This window comes from Amblyomma maculatum, chromosome 1 (genome assembly GCF_055883805.1).
Source record: "Amblyomma maculatum isolate TAMU_Amacu chromosome 1, ASM5588380v1, whole genome shotgun sequence".
NCBI lineage: Eukaryota > Metazoa > Arthropoda > Arachnida > Ixodida > Ixodidae > Amblyomma > Amblyomma maculatum.
The window spans coordinates 279603661-279621139 of NC_139344.1; the positions used below are offsets into that span (position 1 = coordinate 279603661).

The 17479-nt window shown below is 44.1% G+C and overlaps 1 protein-coding gene across 2 annotated transcripts in view; it reads right to left on the reverse strand.

The window, feature by feature from the left end:
- Rpn10 (regulatory particle non-ATPase 10) overlaps positions 1-17479 on the reverse strand; it is a 36425-nt gene that overhangs the window by 16433 nt on the left and 2513 nt on the right. For both annotated transcript variants that reach the window (XM_084591421.1, XM_084591422.1), the window contains exon 7: positions 6933-7095. In XM_084591421.1, coding sequence (XP_084447547.1) covers positions 6933-7095 — 163 coding nt within the window. The remainder of the gene's footprint in view (positions 1-6932; positions 7096-17479) is intronic.

Here is a 17479-nt window from a genome sequence, read left to right on the forward strand (position 1 = left end):
AAAGTATGTGTGACAGTCGCACCAATGACCTTTCTGCCTTGAAACCGTGAATATGGCTGTCGTTTGGGTGGCCATTATGGCCGAACTGTTAGTCACGTAGGGTTCCAAATGGTGTCAAACGATTTGTCTCGTTGAGATGTACACGTTTATATCATAGAGCTAATACAAAGACTCTAGAGGGAAAGCTGCCTGTTCAGCCAATGCATTCGAGTGGTGACAGCAGGGTTGCCGCCATCATCATACCGTTTAATGGTTGCCAGATGATTTTTACTTGCTAAATCTGGCACATGAAGATGGTTTGAAGCTGGCCATGTAAATCGTGGGAAGATGGCGATGTGCAGTTAACCGGCGGCTACTGTAGAGTAGGTGCTGTAAACAACGGCAGAATCGTCGCGTCTGGAGCATTTCTGGCGGTATGTTGAGTCGCGTACCTACTGTAACATCACATAGGCGTTCTGCTTCTTCTGACTTGTTATCGTAAGGCCGGCTATCCCTGCAATTGTTACGCGCTTCGCATGCATTTCGTCTGTCGAGCACACAAGCATCTCCTCTGTGCCCGATCACCTGAAAACACGTCAGAAATTTGCTTGGCGCAAGACAATGACCACAGTATATTAAAAAAAGAAAGTGATGAATTCCTCAGCAATTCTTGGTCTATCCGGGATGGTTAGTGCTGCATACAATAAATGTCAAAGGATGCTCGTGTGTTGTGTTGGTTTTTATGGCGCATAAGCAACTAAGGCTATCATGCGCCAAGAGCAATGTTAATGTATGTTTTGGTTGCAAAAAAGGAAATGGATATGTTAGATATCTATAGTTTGTTTAAAAAGTTTCCTTCTTCTAGGAAACTAAAAACAGATGCTAGGTCTACAAGTGCTCTTTCTCCTAAAAGTAAGGTAAGGTGGAACGGGATGGTATGATTGTAAAATATAGTAAAATGTTTTCTCCGTAGTGCCTCAAGTTTTCAGCATGTAATTAGAATGTGGTTTACAGTGAATATCTAACTGCATTCTTTACAGGTCGGTTTGTTATGTTTCATTAGTAGAAAGTTATGTGTAAGATGCATATGTCCAATACGAAGACAGCATACTATCACTTCCATAAAACGTTGATGAGTGTTCGATTTCCATTCTCCTAGTACAGGCTTTAGAGGTGCAACTTATTATTTTCTTGGTTGTTCCATCTCAACTGCCATTTATCCATCTGTTTATGTTTTATTAATTTCAAGCAATCTCTATGTGGTATGTTTATTTTCTGACTCAATTTGTTGTGGGCAAGTGTAGCACATTTTTCTGCTCTTTCATTCCTGTCAATGCCTACGTGACTTGGGGCCCAACAGAACACTATGTTATGCCCTTGTGTTGAGATCATTTTTACATTATGTATTATGTCACCAAGTAGAGGCATAGCAGCATTTCTGCGATTTAAATCCATTAGTACACTCAACGAATCGGTGTAGATGACACTGTTCCCAAAGCCTTCATTCACTATTGTGTGTTTACTGTTGATCTGCTATGTCTGCTCGCAAATATGGTTTCCAATCGTTCTACATCATTCCTTTACGACCAAGAAGGTGCCTGAAAGATCATATAATATGCTTGAAACTTGAAAACAATGAATAAAAATTTCCTATAGTTGTGTTATCTGCACCGGTTTTTAAAACTTTTGTTCAAGCCTTTATTCATTTTAGACGCAGTGAGCAAAAACTGTGCCGACCACAATGATGAGTTTGATGATGGCGGCAAACCAGTGGGAAGTGCGTTTCCCTGCTCAGCTTTCCCTCTAGAGTTTGTGTATTAGCTCTATGGTTTATATGATGTAATAACCGATGTAATGAATAAATGTTCCAGATAGAGCAAATGTGTGCGCAATTCGCAATATCTGCCCCCAATCCACATAGTAGATGGCATTGCTTGGGTACTGGAAAGGATGTTTTCCCATTTGAAGCAGAATGTCTGAAGTGATGTCAAGTGACCTGGCATATTCCAGAGGATAAAATTACTGATTGAGATGAAGCCCAAAATATGAGTGGGATTCACACCGACGGTTTTTCCTCCCCTAAACCGTACATTCAGAGGAGCTTCAGGCGGCTATTATGGCCGAACTGTTTGTTGCAGAGGGTTTCGATTGGTTTCAAACGATTCGGTGAGTTATGATGCACATATTCATGAAGTTCAATAACTAATAGAATGAAGAAATATATCAAATACAGCAAAAGTGACTAACTCGAAATAGTAGTGCAAAACCCATGAAGCAGATGGCGCTGCTTGAAGCTCCCGTAGGAAGCACTCTTAAGTTGAACTCTGAGGCAGTGTTGATGGAAATATTTTTTTGCCCAGTCCCGTTATTTGATTTCCATACCTGCCAGGTTCACAGAAAAGGCATTAGGGAGATATCGGACCGGGGAGGAGGGGGAATGAAAGAGTTACTAGTCATTTATACTGAATGAGTTGTTTTTATTTGGTTCAAAACAGCGGGAATTGGGTGGTTTTTGTTTGAAAACCACTGACGTGCCACATCACTGCTCACTGTTGGGGAATCTGCTATGTGGCAGATGCTGCCCTTTTCAGAAATTTCTTGGAGTACTGCCGAGAATAACAGTGTTCGCCCCTGCGACATTTAGCCAAAAGAATGTGACCGAGGGTTGTGTTGGACATGAATGATCTGAACTGGGTGCGATTTTTTTTTTTACAATACTGAACTGCCTCTCACATTCAGCATTGCTGTGTGGTATACAGAGGATTCCAAGCATTACTGCTGAGATACGGCTAAATTTCTTTTGCCCATCTGCGCCTTTCAGCTGGGAGATGGCGCTCCACTGCCTGTCAGCACATTCCTCTTGCAGCACATCTTGGGGAGTGTCAAACGCCTGAAGTTTGACAAATTCCATCTCCAGAGAATTCAAAGCTTGATCTTTCGACTCTTGCAGCTTTAGTGGCAGTAAGACCAGAAACTGCTCCACAAAGAAAAGCCCATTCTGAAAGGACATAGTATCGATGGATTTCAGATCTGCAACTCCAGAATTAATTACTGCATTGTCAGCCAGAAGGAATTTGAGGCGAATGTAATCGCAGGCAGCGATCATGTACTTCCGAACAGCTTCATAAAATTGTTCTTGTTCACTTGGCTTGAGTTTCTGAACAATGCGTTTGGCTTCCAGTCCCCCCACAATGTCATCATCATCCTTCTGTCCATCCTTGTCATGGTAATCACCTGTAAGTAGGTCCTTGTGTTCCTTTAGAAGGCGTGGCTGCACAAACCTTGAAAGAAGGCCTTCAAGAAGCCCAAAAAGTAAAAGATTGCAATGCGTGTATTTCAGGAGCTTGAGACTGCAGCCGACAGTTTAATGCCTCAAAGACAGGAATGGTGTTATTCAAAAAAAGACAGCACGCTTTCTTGAGGTCAGAGCTCAAAAGCTGAAACAGCCTCTCTTCACGTGTTATGCATGGTGGTCTGCTCTGGTCCACCATATCAGTGGCCTTAGCCTTTTTCACTGCCACTGGTGCAGCACCTGCTGCCTCCTTTCTCTTCAATTTGCACCGCATGTGTTCCAGTTCTGTACTTTGCACCAACACCACTGGAGTCTTTGCAATTTGGTAGTATGACAAAAATTGCGCACTCGCGGCTTCTTTTTTCACCTCATGAAGGAAAAAACTCAACAGAGGTCCTCATTGATTCATTAACCTTTCCAGGCATTTCCCAAGCAACAGCCATCGGGTTGGCGCGTACTTCAGAATTTTTCGGTACTCAACATTATGCATTCCTTAGAAATGCTTAAGGGCAGCTTTTCTTTCTGCACTTTTTTTCCAAATAAAAAATAATATCTACGAGAACTTTGTCCACCTTCACTGGGAGACAACACGCCGCTTTTTCTGCTGCAATGTTGATTAAATGGCACAGAGAGCCAATTATAATAATATTCAGTCAGCTCTGCCGCTACGCCATTTTTCTTTCCTAGCATGACGTTGGCATTGTCAGAGCCAAAAGCTATGCAGTTAGACAATGGTATGTCCAAGGAATTCAGAGTATCTATCAGCAATCTGGCGATATTGTGCCCAGATGACTGGCCCTCTAGGCTGCTCAGCGCAAGAAGATTGCTATCGATCACGCCCAATTCTTCAACAAAATACGTAACCACGATCGGGTACAGCTGCACTTGGCTGTCGTTACTGCCATCCACGGCAACTGAAAACACACTCTTTTTCAGGGCACTCACCGTGCTCTCTTGTGCGTGACCACGCCATTTCAGCGACAATAGCTGTCGTCTTGGTTCTAGAACATGCGTAGCGCTTCGCAACGTCAGACTTTGGGAACATTTTGCGTAACAGAGGTCCCACGTGCTCAAAGGCGCTCAGCGGGACGTTATGCTCCAACAAGGAATAGGTAAACAAGCACTCCGCACGGATGACATCGCTGTCGTCTTGTGCACCGAATAAATCTTGGAGACGCTGTTGCTTGTCTTGGCACTGAAGGTTGCTTGAGTGCTTCTTCGACGAAATGTGTGTAGCCAAGTCCGTTCTGCCACTGTGCGAGATGCTGATGTCACAATTGCAAACTGTGCAAAACACATGATACTCGCTTTTCCCGAGACGGCACAATACATCCAAACTCAGCAGTATACTGCCTAGGGAAGACCTGAAGATATTTCTTGCGCTCTTTGCTTAGCGCCACGGCCGAAGACTACGTTAACGCGGCACTAAACAACACACAACGCACGCCTCTTGGAAACTGCACTAGACCATGCAACTGAGCTGCCGAAGGTAACAAAGAACACAAGTAAACACTGAAGTTGCCTAAGCAAAAACCGGTGTTAGTGTAAAAACATTAAAGGCAGAAATTAAGCCATTGGAACTTTAGACAAAACCTGACCTTAGCACCACGCCTGAACCGCCCCAAGCGGTAGTGGCGCTACAGTCTCAAACAGCAAAGTGAAAGTAGTTCTGGCAGTTTTAGCTACTGCGCTTGGCCGACTATGTTTTTTAGACCTTTCACTGATCACGATGTCAAGCGGTGTCAAGCGGTAGATAGGCTTGGAGCTATGTGGCCAGACTAGAAAAAGGATTTGGCCAAGTGTGGAAGCGTTTCCGGGATATTTCTGTTTTGGTCGTACAATCGTACAAATGCATCAAGATTTGGGAGTCTCCCGGATAATTCGGGAGACCTGGCAGGTATGGATTTCACTTTTTTTAGACAGTTATGCTGCCACTGCAGTGGAGGCAAACTAGCAGCGACGTCCATTGACTGTTAAAAGCCCTGGAGGGTCCGCAGCGCAGTTGCGGAAGTACGCGATTCAGGCTTCTCCTGTAAAGAAGAAACCTCGTGTGTGCCAGATGAGAAGCTGGCGGGCCCTGTTTCACTGCCTGCTGGGCAGCTTTCGCTGTCCCTGCTTGCAGCAGGGGTTGTCCTGCCCGAGGCTTTGCCCGGGCGCCAGACCCAAGTGTGATCTGTTTCATTACGGTGCTACGGGCAAGTACAGCACATTCATCACCTTTCATATTCCCACGGATTCCCAAGTGGCTAGGGACCCAGCAGAACTTTCTTATCTGCCCTTGTGTATCAGCTGTTACTACACTGTGTATGACATCTCCAATTATTGATTCTATTTCATTTTAATGCAACTCAAGCAGACACAGACCTGCACTCAACTCTCAGTTGGCATGCTGATTGCCTGCAACCCAATGCACGCTCCAGTCCAGTGATCTGTACCTTTCTCCATGCTTTATTGTTGCATGTATGCTTTTCTTTAGAAGACCTGGTCCGAAGGTTTCCCACTGAGCTGTGTGGTACGTGAGGGCTTAGGCTTTGCCTTAAGTGCCAAATCTCCAGTTCTCCTTAAGTGGCCGCTCCTGTTCATATTCCTATAAAGTTCTTTAAATGTCAGTCGTGCCCTTAGTGCCCGACTGAACAATCTGATTCTTTCTTTTCTTTTCCCATCCATTTTTATCACAAACCTGCACAAACCGCACATTCGTCAGTCAAATGTCTTGTGGTCATTTTCCACTGTACTCCTTTTCTTCGTAACAATTATATGGCAGCCTTTGCTCGATGCACTCTATCCAGTTGTTTTTTACAAGCTCTCACATAGTGGCGCATCCCCGCACAAAAGGAGGATTTTTGATCCAACAAAAGAAACCTTCATAGATTGTTAGAAAATAAGCTACAGATGTTGAAAATGCTATTTCCAAGACTGACCTTTTCTTTCATTGCAAATTTTAGGCCTGAATAGGCCATCATCCTTGCTTGAAATAGTTTGCAGCAGGCTGTGCTCACACTTAAAAACAGGCAGCAACAAATGAACTTGCACTATCAAAATGCATTACATTGTACAATTGGCACGTTCTTAATACACAAACAAGTGCTCAACAAGACAAGTATGCCTCCCCTTCAGCTACAGTTAGTCATGGTCGCTGAACGTCACTGCTAAAGTCAACATAGCTACCTCACTGAAAGTCACATGTTGTTAAAGCTAAAGAAGCAGGGATAAAATTTCAAGACTGACAGGCCACCGGACGACCCCATCCAATGACCTGACACATACACACTACCTTGAAAAGTCAGCTACCAAGCTAACTGTAAACATAAATTCGTTTCCTCCTCAGGAACTATGCCATCTAGCTTTTTACCCTTTTTGCACGCATCTGGTGTTTTCCTACTGCAGAAAAGAATGGCCATTTATGACTTCATATGCCACAAAAACTGAAAGAAGAAATGAACTAAGTGAAATTGATGGCAGTTGTTATACAAACACGAGGACAAAAGCAGATGTCAAAAAGGTGTTTGACACATACCTTTGTCATCCCACTGGCATATAAAAACCTTAGCACAGCACATTAAGCCGCAGCCTAGCCAACTTACCATGGCCATTTAGCTATACTGAAACTCAAATCAGGCAAATTTTGCTAGGTGCATGCAACTTGAACACCGGCACTTACCAAGGCCAGCTCTGGATCCTCATTTGGATCGACACCAAATTCAAAGCCGCCCACTCCCAATCCAATGCCACCTGTGCCATCTTCTCCCTGAATCACCGGTGAGCTGATTAATGCATCAGAAAGGTGTGTCTGGTGACCTGGAGGCACTGTCACCAGGTGGGATCTGCAAAAATCACCCAAGCACATTGCTAAGTCTAGCAAGTGTACCCCATAAACAAATAACTGCTGAGATATGATTAGGTACAACCATGCGTAACTGCACTACATTACAAGCGCCTTTTCAATTTTTTAAGAAACAAGAGAACAATAACAATGCCGGATATTCCATCACACAGGCCACTTTCATCACAAATCTCATTTTTCATCCAATCGCACAGCCAAGTATCGAGCCGACTAGTGCACAAACACAGGAAAAACCAGCAACCAAGTATAGAAACTGCAAACATAACCTGAACCCTTTCACTGCCACGTGAGCTACCACATGCACATTCCCTGCTACTCCAGAGTATACTCGTGTTGCCTGTAACTCACTCCTTGCCACTACGAACACTACTGGTATAAGAAGAAAAATTGTGGGCATGTCGCAGTGTAATTATAGTTGGCATAAAAAATTGGTTTTCTTGAGAAATGCTACAACATATGAAAAATGAACAAATGCATGTTCTAAAAGCAATACTGGACACAATGGGATGTGCCGACTGTAAAATATTTTTCCTTAGGCTTTCAAAGTTTTGTACATGTAATTAAAATGTGGTTTACAGTGAGCTCCTCACCACAGTATTAACATAAAGGTTCATCTTTCTTTGTAAGTAAAAAATTGTGCGTAAAATGTTTGTGCTTTGTAGTTAGACAACACAAGACTACTTCGATGAAGCATTCCATTCCATGATTTCCATTCCCCTAGCAATGGTTTGTTAAGAGCACAGGTGGTTGCTTCACTTTCCCATGCAGCCTGCCACTGGTTCTTAGTTAGCTGCGCACTTATTTCACACAATCCCTGTATGGCCTGTTCAAGTCTTCCATGGTTCTAGTTTGTGCAGTGCATCCATCTGCTCTCTCATCATCCCTAATCCCAATGTGAATGGTGACCCAGCAGAATTTTATGGACTGTTCTTGTGCCATGACTTTTACTATGTTATGTACTATGTTTCCTATAAGTGGCTCAACAGTATTGCTACAAGTTAATGCTGTGAGCACACTTAATGAATCTGTGTAAATAATGATTTTAATGATGCTTTCTTTATCTGCTCCACAGCAATACAAACTGCATAACATTCTGCTGTAAAAACTGATATGCACTGAGGCAGTCTTATTAATTTTTCCGTTTCGTCTTGCACTATCGCATTTCCGGCAGTCTTTAATTTTTGAGCCATCTGTATAAAATACAGTGTAATTCCTATATTTTTCCTTTAGTGCCATGTATTCTTGCAATATGAGCTCGTGCGGTGTGTGTGTTGCCTGAAACTGTCAGTGTAAAGTCACAAACATTGGGGAGGGTGCACCACGGTGGCAGTGGATCATGCCTTGGAGCAACAGTTGCCATTTCATTTATTAAGTCCACGTCCTATCATTTTTCTTTAAAACGTAGGAGGAATGACTTTATTGTACAGGGCTTGTCACTGAAGAGAATTCTGGATGGGCATTTTGTGACTACGAAGTGACAAAGATGTTTAGGGTGAGAGCGGATTTTGAGGATGTATGCAAAAGTTACTGCCATTCTTTATCTTCTAAGGAAGGTTGTTTCTACATAAAGGCTGGCTATTGGTGATGTCCTATTAGCACCGGATGATAACTGCAAACAAAGATTATGGACTGGATCTAGTCATTTTAAGTAGGATGATCTGGCTGAGCCATATACTACTGACCTATAGTTTAACTGAGTGAACCAGAGAACGATGGTTTGGTTTATGGGGTTTAAGGTGGGAGGCTACTCTTGAGCACCAACGTTTTTATTTCTTGAGATATTTGAATGAAATTTTCATGGTAGGCTCATAGTACAAACATTTGAAGAACTGTCAAGTTTCATGGAGTTGGGCTCATTGGTTCTCAAGTTAAAGGAGTATATCAAAATTATTTACATAGGTTCCTTAGGACAGGCGTGCAGAATTTGCAAACCATGCTGGCACTGTGAAATTCATTACAGTCATTCCTTGATAGTTACCCCAAGGCAAGACAATTCTCTTTCTCCAAATTTACTCGCTGAAAAATTCTGGCCCAGCCCCAAAATCAGTATTATTAATAAGACCTGCATTAACCAAATTTTAATTGTTTGTCATTAATTCCAGACACAATGTCTCAAAAAAATGAAATTGCCTTGCCCTCAGAAATTTATTCAAGTATAGAATAAAAGAAACCTTATGAAAATATAAGCGGTTCCCGAGATACGGCTGTCCTAAGCAACCACACTAGGCAAAAAAGTGATCCCGAGAAAACTGCCCTAGAAGGTCGAGAGAATGTTAACTTTTTTTTTTGTCGAGATACTTGAATGAAACTTCTAAGTTAGGATCATAGCATGGACATTTGAACAACTAAGTTTCATAAAGCTGTGCACGCTGGTTCTCAAGTTAAAGGAGTACATTATATGGGTCACATGGGTCCAGGCCTGGCAAATTTGCAGAATGTGTTGGCATTTTGAAATTCGTTGTGGTAATTTCTGGATAGGAATCACAGGGCAAGACAAGGCCCCTTTTCTAAATTTCCTTATTTTCTAAGTTCCACTGTAACAGATGCTAGAACGCTGCTGGTGTCGACGCAGTCGGCGGCGGCGTGCTTCGCCATGTGGTCAGCCTTTGCTTCCGTGCACTGAACTCGTATCGCATCTCAAAGCATCGTGAGCGATCATGCAACACTTGACATGTTGCACGAAACTGTTCAGAGGACACGACGAGAGATCCTAATATGGCGATCGCAAAAATGGTGAAAGGCAAACAGAACAAACGTAGTAAGAAGACAGCCAACAAAGAGAGCCAGCGAAAACCATCGCGTCAGCTGGCGCAGCAGCCAATAGCCGTCATAAGGGAGTAATTACTGACATCCACCTAAGTGCAGCCAAACCAACAGTCGGCCGATTTCCCGTGTTCTCGCAGAGCGCGTGCTTTGCCCAACTGCAGCCTTGAATTCGAGCGCGGAAAACTCGCAAGCCGTCGCGAGGCTCTTTTTCTTCACGATTGGAAGCAAGCCACGCCTCGATGACGCTGCCATCGCCCCTGCCGAAGGTGGCAAAAGCACGGCCGAACCGAATGCAGCGCTACAGTGCTCTAGAAGATAAGCACTATAGCAGCCCCAAGCGCATTCAGTCCGGCTAGTCCGGCCATGGTAAAAAGGACTCAATGGGTAAATTCGATTTACCAGTCTCGGACTACTTGCCGACAGGTCTTGGCTTCCGCTCTGACAGGAAGCAGCGTGATGGTCACATGACCTTGCAACCTCCCTCCATCGTTTGCTTTCAGCAGACAATTCCAACCTTCACGTCATCACCACGCAGTTCGTTCGCAGTGATGCCGAACGCACGTTTCTCTTTTGGCGTGCGTGTAACACTAAAAATAGATAACAGAGGCACCAGTCAATCGGAGTTTTTTTGCAAAGGGAGCAAGACATGCCGGAATGCGAAGCTTTTTACAGAGCTCAGTGCAGGGTTGGTTTGCCGTGCTGCTAGCGAAGTTCCTCCAATGGCCCAACTCGCTGCATTCAAAAGCTAATAAGAGCATTTGAAAAGACATTTACAATAAGAGTTAGCTACTTCAGTACACAGCGGTTCGCTTGCGACGCTTTCAGACCTGCGCGCTGAAAAAACTTAACTTTTTTAACTTTTCCCCCGCCTGTCTGATGATCTGCCCAATGGTTAAAGGGACACTGCGGCGGTCTTCAAATGTGCTAATACGCTATATTTTTGAAGTAAAATTATTTGTTCATCGATCATGTCTGTAAAATTATTTTTTCGATTATGCATAAAACACCTGCGCAATCGCCAACTGAAAGCGCGCAATTTAAATCTCCTGCACCTCTCGCGACTGCTACAGAAGAGGAAAGCAGAAAGAAAATTCTTTCTCCGTCCGTTGTGACGTCACTTTCTGAGGATCCAGAGGCATTCAGAGCCACCCGAGGGAGCTTTCAGCGTGCGCTGTTTGTCTTGCGTGCGCTGCGGACAACAAAACATGTCAACTTAGTGCTGTGTGACTGATACAGCACTGCTTTGCATGTGTTCGGATGCACGAGCAGCTGTGGCCGCGACGAGGTCGTCTTCCATCGTTTCTTGCAATGTAAAATGCTAGCGGAGCAATGGGGCGCTGTTGACAAGAGATAAATCCAAGCAGACTAAAGGAAACATTCTACTCGAAGCATTTTCGTGACTAACTACATGCAGTTTGTTCCTAATGTGATTTCTATAGTGCTTTGTCAAAAAGGCATGGCTGAACCAGGATGCTGTTCCTTCCATTGCCTTGCACAATAGGGTCGTGCCAGTCACCATTCCTTAGAACCGCATTTATTAAAGGAAGAAAAGGGAGGCACGGCTTGTACTTCTGACTGCAGTTCCATTACTTTGTGAATATTCAGGTCTCATTCGTATATGAACCGTCGCGTTTAGCATCGACTGTGATGTCTTCACGGAGTGCAATCTCGCGGTGGGACAGGCAGATAGCATCAGCACGTGGTTGTATTTGAGTGTCTCTTTTTTTTTTTTTGCGCAGCGCCTTCTTTGCTGAACATCAGACAACTCATCAGCCACAAGCGCTGATGATCCTTTGCAAACGAGCAGGTGAATAAGGAGAGTTGTGTCGCAACTAGGTTGGGATGGCTTTGAGGAACGTGCCTGATATGTTCATAGGACATCTAGGGGAGCGTTATTAGAAGATAAGGCATGTACCACTCAGCTGAGTATGGGCGCATTCAAGTATGGAGCACACTGAGCGAGGTTTTCTTTGATGCGTCCAAGCAAGCAATAATCGAAGTTGTTCATATATGGCCTAGTGATTTTGCACCCGTTGCTACCTCGTCATTTTGCATAGTTCTGTCTTGTTTATGGATGCAAATGAAATTAGAAATGAAATCAACGAAGCTCTTGTAAGAAAACATTTCAGAACACTGTTTCCTCGTGAAGGTATGGGTGCGGTGGATGGAGCTGCAGATTGGCTTTCCATGTACGTCAGCCATAAATCCACCAATCTTATATCGTGAGCGTATGACAAAAGGGAGAGGTTCTCTATGCCTGCTAAATGTCCCATGACTCAAGCAGCATTCTGTGCGTTTGCCTTGGTCTCCAGCACAATAGCTCCGTCAATGCCTCACATGCATCGCAGAGCTCGGCAACAGCGCTACGCTTACAGTTCATTTGGCTGGTGGCAGCTGTGTACTGCTTCGCCCTTTCACTTTCACTATAATTTCTTCAAGGTACGAAGCCTGGCACTCAAAACAGGATCTGGTGCACATGCCTTAGGCCCTTTTTTCACGACTTTCCTGGCGGGGCGGGAGGCCTGAGACGGAAGTAGCCGGCTAGTGCCTTTGTTCACTGCGCTTCCTTCTCAGGAATATGCGCGCTGAGGTTTCGCTATGGGGCATGTAGATTCTGCTGATAATGACACACATTACTTTTCAAAATGCCTTACTCTATATCATAGCAAGATTTCATGCAAAGCCTAGGCAACCCACAACGGAAGTGCTGCATCGTTTGTGGGCGCATCTGGTACAGATACATGCGGTGAAAAACCCGATGGTCATTCGAGTGGAAATGGCATGCCATTGTGACTTTCACAGAGCCGCAGAGAGCTGTGATCGGCACGCAGCGCAACGACGAAGCCGCATCGGCAGCTTCCCCGGTCCTCAAAATGTCGTCGCGCGAAGTCTTGGCTAATCAAAGGCGGCGGAGCGGCTTGCGGTGAGCCTCGTCCCGTGGGCTGCGTATTTCTGCTGGAAAAAGGCTATTTCTGCATTTTTTCTGCCCGATTTCAATCTGATATTCGAGTTTGCAGCATGAAACACTGTCGGTTTCTGCTGAAAGCCAGATTTTTGCAAAATGTGCTGCAGTGTTCCTTTATGATCCCAAACAGTCACATATCGCTCCGGTAACTGTTCAATCAGCTCTTCTAAATCATGGACTTAACTGTGAGGTGTAGTGGCATGTACACTAAGCATATTGTTAGTGCTAAATGGCCTATATTTACAGTAACTGCTTGAAGGTTACATTTCAGCGGTATTTTTCTGGAAGGGTTGCTTTGTTATTCTGGCGACGCCTCCCGACAGTCTCCTAGTCTGGACACTATCTGTTCGGAAAGAGATATTTTAAGGATATTAGCACACTGTGGCCAAAGGTTTATTTCTTGAAGGCAAAGAGGTGTTGGTGCCATTGTTTTGAGTAGGTCTATGATGCCGGTATAATTTCTGTGTAAACCTTTATAGTTCCACTGTGCAAGATAAGCCATTGTGATCAGCTACAGATTTGAAAAGGTTATGTATTCTCAGGAGGGGTTACCCACGGTTTCCCTTTTCTGTTTAGGGAGTTTCGCCGCCGCTGCAGCTGAGTTCAATCCACCGGCACACTAATTGGACGTCTGCAGAGATGTCACGGGTGCACAGGTTTTGATGCCTTCATTTTGTATGCATTTAAATTTTAAGGCGAAAGCCTTTAACACTTTCCTGTCCAAGCCTATTCTTATCGATAGCCCGCTATTGATCGCGCTCCTTGACAAGTGGCGTCATCCAATGGGAAATAGAGGAACCCTTCTTTCAGTTTTGTTTTTGATTTTATTTTTGCTGCTGGGCCACGCCATCCAGATGGCCTCCGGAGTCGGGTGATGGGCGTTCCTTATTTGCATCATGGCGTCGCGCGCTCCTGCTGCCATATCGGGCCCATCCAGATGGTCTCCGGAGTCAGGTGATCGGCGCTCCTTGTTTACATCATGGCGGAAACGGCGCGGTTTCGCGGAAGTTGATGCATCGGAGAGCTCGTTTTTTGATGCGAACAGTGGCAGTGATGACTCAGAAGATGAATTCAGCTCTTCAGACTTTAGCACTGACAGTGAAACTATCTTGAGGTAACAGCGCGGAACGTGGACGGGAGCACAAGATTAGAGGACGACACAATGAGCGCTGCTCGACAGCCATGCGTCGACAGCCATGCCTCGATAAGTTTCGTGTTCACCCCCAAAAAACTCTACATTTGCTATGCGCCGATCGGAAGAGATCACTGTTCGGAAGGTCACAACTGTTATCTGCATGGTGACGTCTTCTGGGTAGTATTACTTGCAGTCGGCAGTGCAGGGAGTAGTGTTTTCCGCTAGAGGACAGCCAGGGGTCGACCTAGACTACTGTTTTCTTTCTTTTACTGGGCGAATACTGCACACAGAAAGCTAGAATTTGCTGCAATGTTGCATTTGTCCCTGTTGTAAAAAATCTATATTTTGAAAATTTTTAATGTGACAGCATTACTTTGCTATGTTCACAGAGTTCTGTCTGGAAAATCGTGTCTGCAGCAGTTGTGAGTAATTGAGAAGCGGTAGAAGTTATTGAGTGGCGTCAATCGATAGAGGGTGACGTAATGTTGTGCCCGAAAAAATAATTAGGCCGATAGGTTAATTAGGTAATTAATTAGAGGCAGAAAGTGTAAAAGTAAAGGCAAAATGGTCTCATTAGTCAATCAATGGCTTGGGGCCACATTTGCATGTATCAAATACTAAAATAGTTAACTCAGTAATTAGGGTGACGTTAAGATGTGTCAAATACTAAATAGTTAATTAAATCAGTCAAGGTGCCATCACGCAACCTGTAGTCGAGGCAAAAAAGGACATAGGAAGGAATTGAGTGCAATTCGAAAGTACCAAAGACTAAAATAGTTAATTAAGTCAGTCAATTAGGGTGACGTCAAGGACGTGACATCACGCAACCGGAAGGAGAGCCGAAAAAGGGCATAGGAAAGGATTGGCGCGCAAGTTGAATGTACCAAAGACTAAAATGGGTAAACAAGAAGTGAATTAATGTGACGTCGCGCAACCTGGAAGTAGAGCCGAAAAAGGGCATAGGAAGAAATTGGCACGCAATTTGAAAGTACGAGACTAAAATGGGTAAATAAGAAGTGAATTAAGCAACTAGAAGCAACAAACAGCCACATCAGTGCTTTCGCATTACCCCAATGCAGATTCTGCAGTGCTCTTTAATTTTTTGTTTTATATGTGTCAAGAAACTTTGATGCTTTTGTGTGCGATTTTTAACTACAATTTTTTGCTGACGGTTTTTTCACCACTTATTCATTGTCCAGGGGTGGAAGCAGCCTCTATAGCCTTTTGGATCAGCTTTAGAGTAGCAAAAATTCGATTTCGAAGCATGTTTGAATATTTGTGCATATTTTGGAGCACTTTGGAGATGGTTACGGCATTAAATGCTACTAAGCGCATTTTTCCTCGCATCAAAAGAAAGCTGTATTTAATTTGAGCTCCTACAGACTAGAAAAAAAAGGTTCGAATTAGCCTAAAGTTCGAGTTATTGAATGGAATCGAAAAAAAAAATGCCAATAACAGTTGTTACAGTAATTTTGCCTGCATGACAGCTGTCTGCACTTGAGATGAAACACAAGTAAAAACGACAGTTATTCCCGCTTTCGTCAAGTGCTTTGCTTCAGCCACGCACACTGCCAGGAAGGTTGAAGGACTGCTTCAAAATTGTAACAGCTACCCTATCGCAGTGCTACTCGGTTGTATTGATACCTCTGCACAGAGCGGCCTCTTCACGTTTTGAGGATGCTTCACTGCAGAGCGCATGGTGAAGCACTGCGGCGAAGCGCGCAATGCGGTGAAACTGCTCATGATCAGCTGGAAGCAGAATGTGGATGCACGCGCGAGACTTAAGCGTTAGAACAGCAACGCCCCGAGCAGCTTCCGATGTGCACGCCCAATGGCAGTCGCAGGTTGGCATGAAGTCAAAGCGAATGCAAAACCATGCGATTGAGCTTTATTTAGGAAATGGCAAACTTATGATCGTAGTCATACTTGTCACGGCACACAATGTACACGGGCACAACAGTTACATGCAAATCAGGTTCAGGGAGGGTGATCGCTGGTGGAGTGTGTCGTACCTCAACCTGTCACCGGATGCCGGTGCGTTTGCCGCGAGACATCTACACTGTTGGACACAAGTGAAGAGCTGCAATCGTCCATCGCGCCGCAGCTAATCCCATTCGCTTTTGGTACGTGTCCCCTGCGACCGCACTCCTAGTTCATTATCTGAGCTTCCGAATTAACGAGGGTCTAAACAAAAAGAATTTACTTTAGTCCAATAACTACATGGAAATTTATTCTGTATCTCATTTAGCAGAATTATTTAGGGGTGCAATGGTTCCAAAGATTTTTGCTTGAGCTCACGAAAGAAAAATAGACAAATGACAACTACTGCAAACAGCAGTGGAATCGATTACCTGCTATTAATTTCAATTCAGAAAAGCTCGTGCCATCTGCCTTTCGCAAAAGCTACAGCGATAATAGCTTAATGACAAACACTTTGAGTGAACCAACTGTTGTGGATGCCAATGCGGCTGCACGCTTTTGTATGGTGAGCACTCAGTGTTGCTCAACCGAAGATAATAACCGGCTAAATTTGGCGTTGTACACTTTCGATGGTTAATTATTGCGTAAATTGCCGTTCTGGCACAGCTTGGCGCAACAGGTCAGATTGGCACAGAATGGCGCGATTTTCCACCCCTGATTGTCGCTAATACCATTTTAAAGAGGAATTCCTCCTCTACAATTTGATACTAGACACTCCTGTACCAAGCAGGTTTGGTTAAAGAAAAAGAAATATTAATGACACCATCCAAAAACCATCCTTTTTCCCGCGGACAGTAAAGTGTTAATGGCTTATACTCGCAGCCATGACCCTGTCCATCCAGCCACGAGAAGTGTCACACATCTTCGCGAGGTTCCACGAGTTTGCGAGATCGTGAAATGCACATCATAATTCTCCTTGTCTACCGTGAGGTAGATAGTTAAAAATAAATAACTCCTGTCGCTGACAGGAATCGAACCTCCATCCCTTGGATCTCCAGCAGAGCGCTTTAACCAACTGCGCCATGCCTGGGATCATAATATGTACATCATAATTATCCTTGTCTACCGTGAGGATGATAGTAGCGATGACAATGGCGCTCCAATTAGTGATAATGAGAATGATGACATTTGCAATGATAATGCCGGTGCATTTAGTTGATAATGACCGCAAACTTGATGAACTGTGTGCACCAGCAACGCTTAGGCTTTCACATTTCTGCAGTGTAGATTCCACAGTGCTCTGGAAATTTTTATCAGTGAAGCCATATTTAACTGCATAGCATTTACAGATCTGAAAATGGAAAGGGCGTTCATACTTGTTTTTAAAGTTATTCCCGGGAATGAGGTGACGGTAATTACGGATCAGCAGCAAAAGAAATGCTCTGCAAATTGGGCACGTCTGCAATTGGTTCTATCAACCACAGTTTTTGCCTGTAGTGCCACCATGTTCTGCCATTAGTGACCTTGAGTCGCTAATGGTCGCTTGAGCAAAAAGAATAAAAGTACTGTTGCCAAATG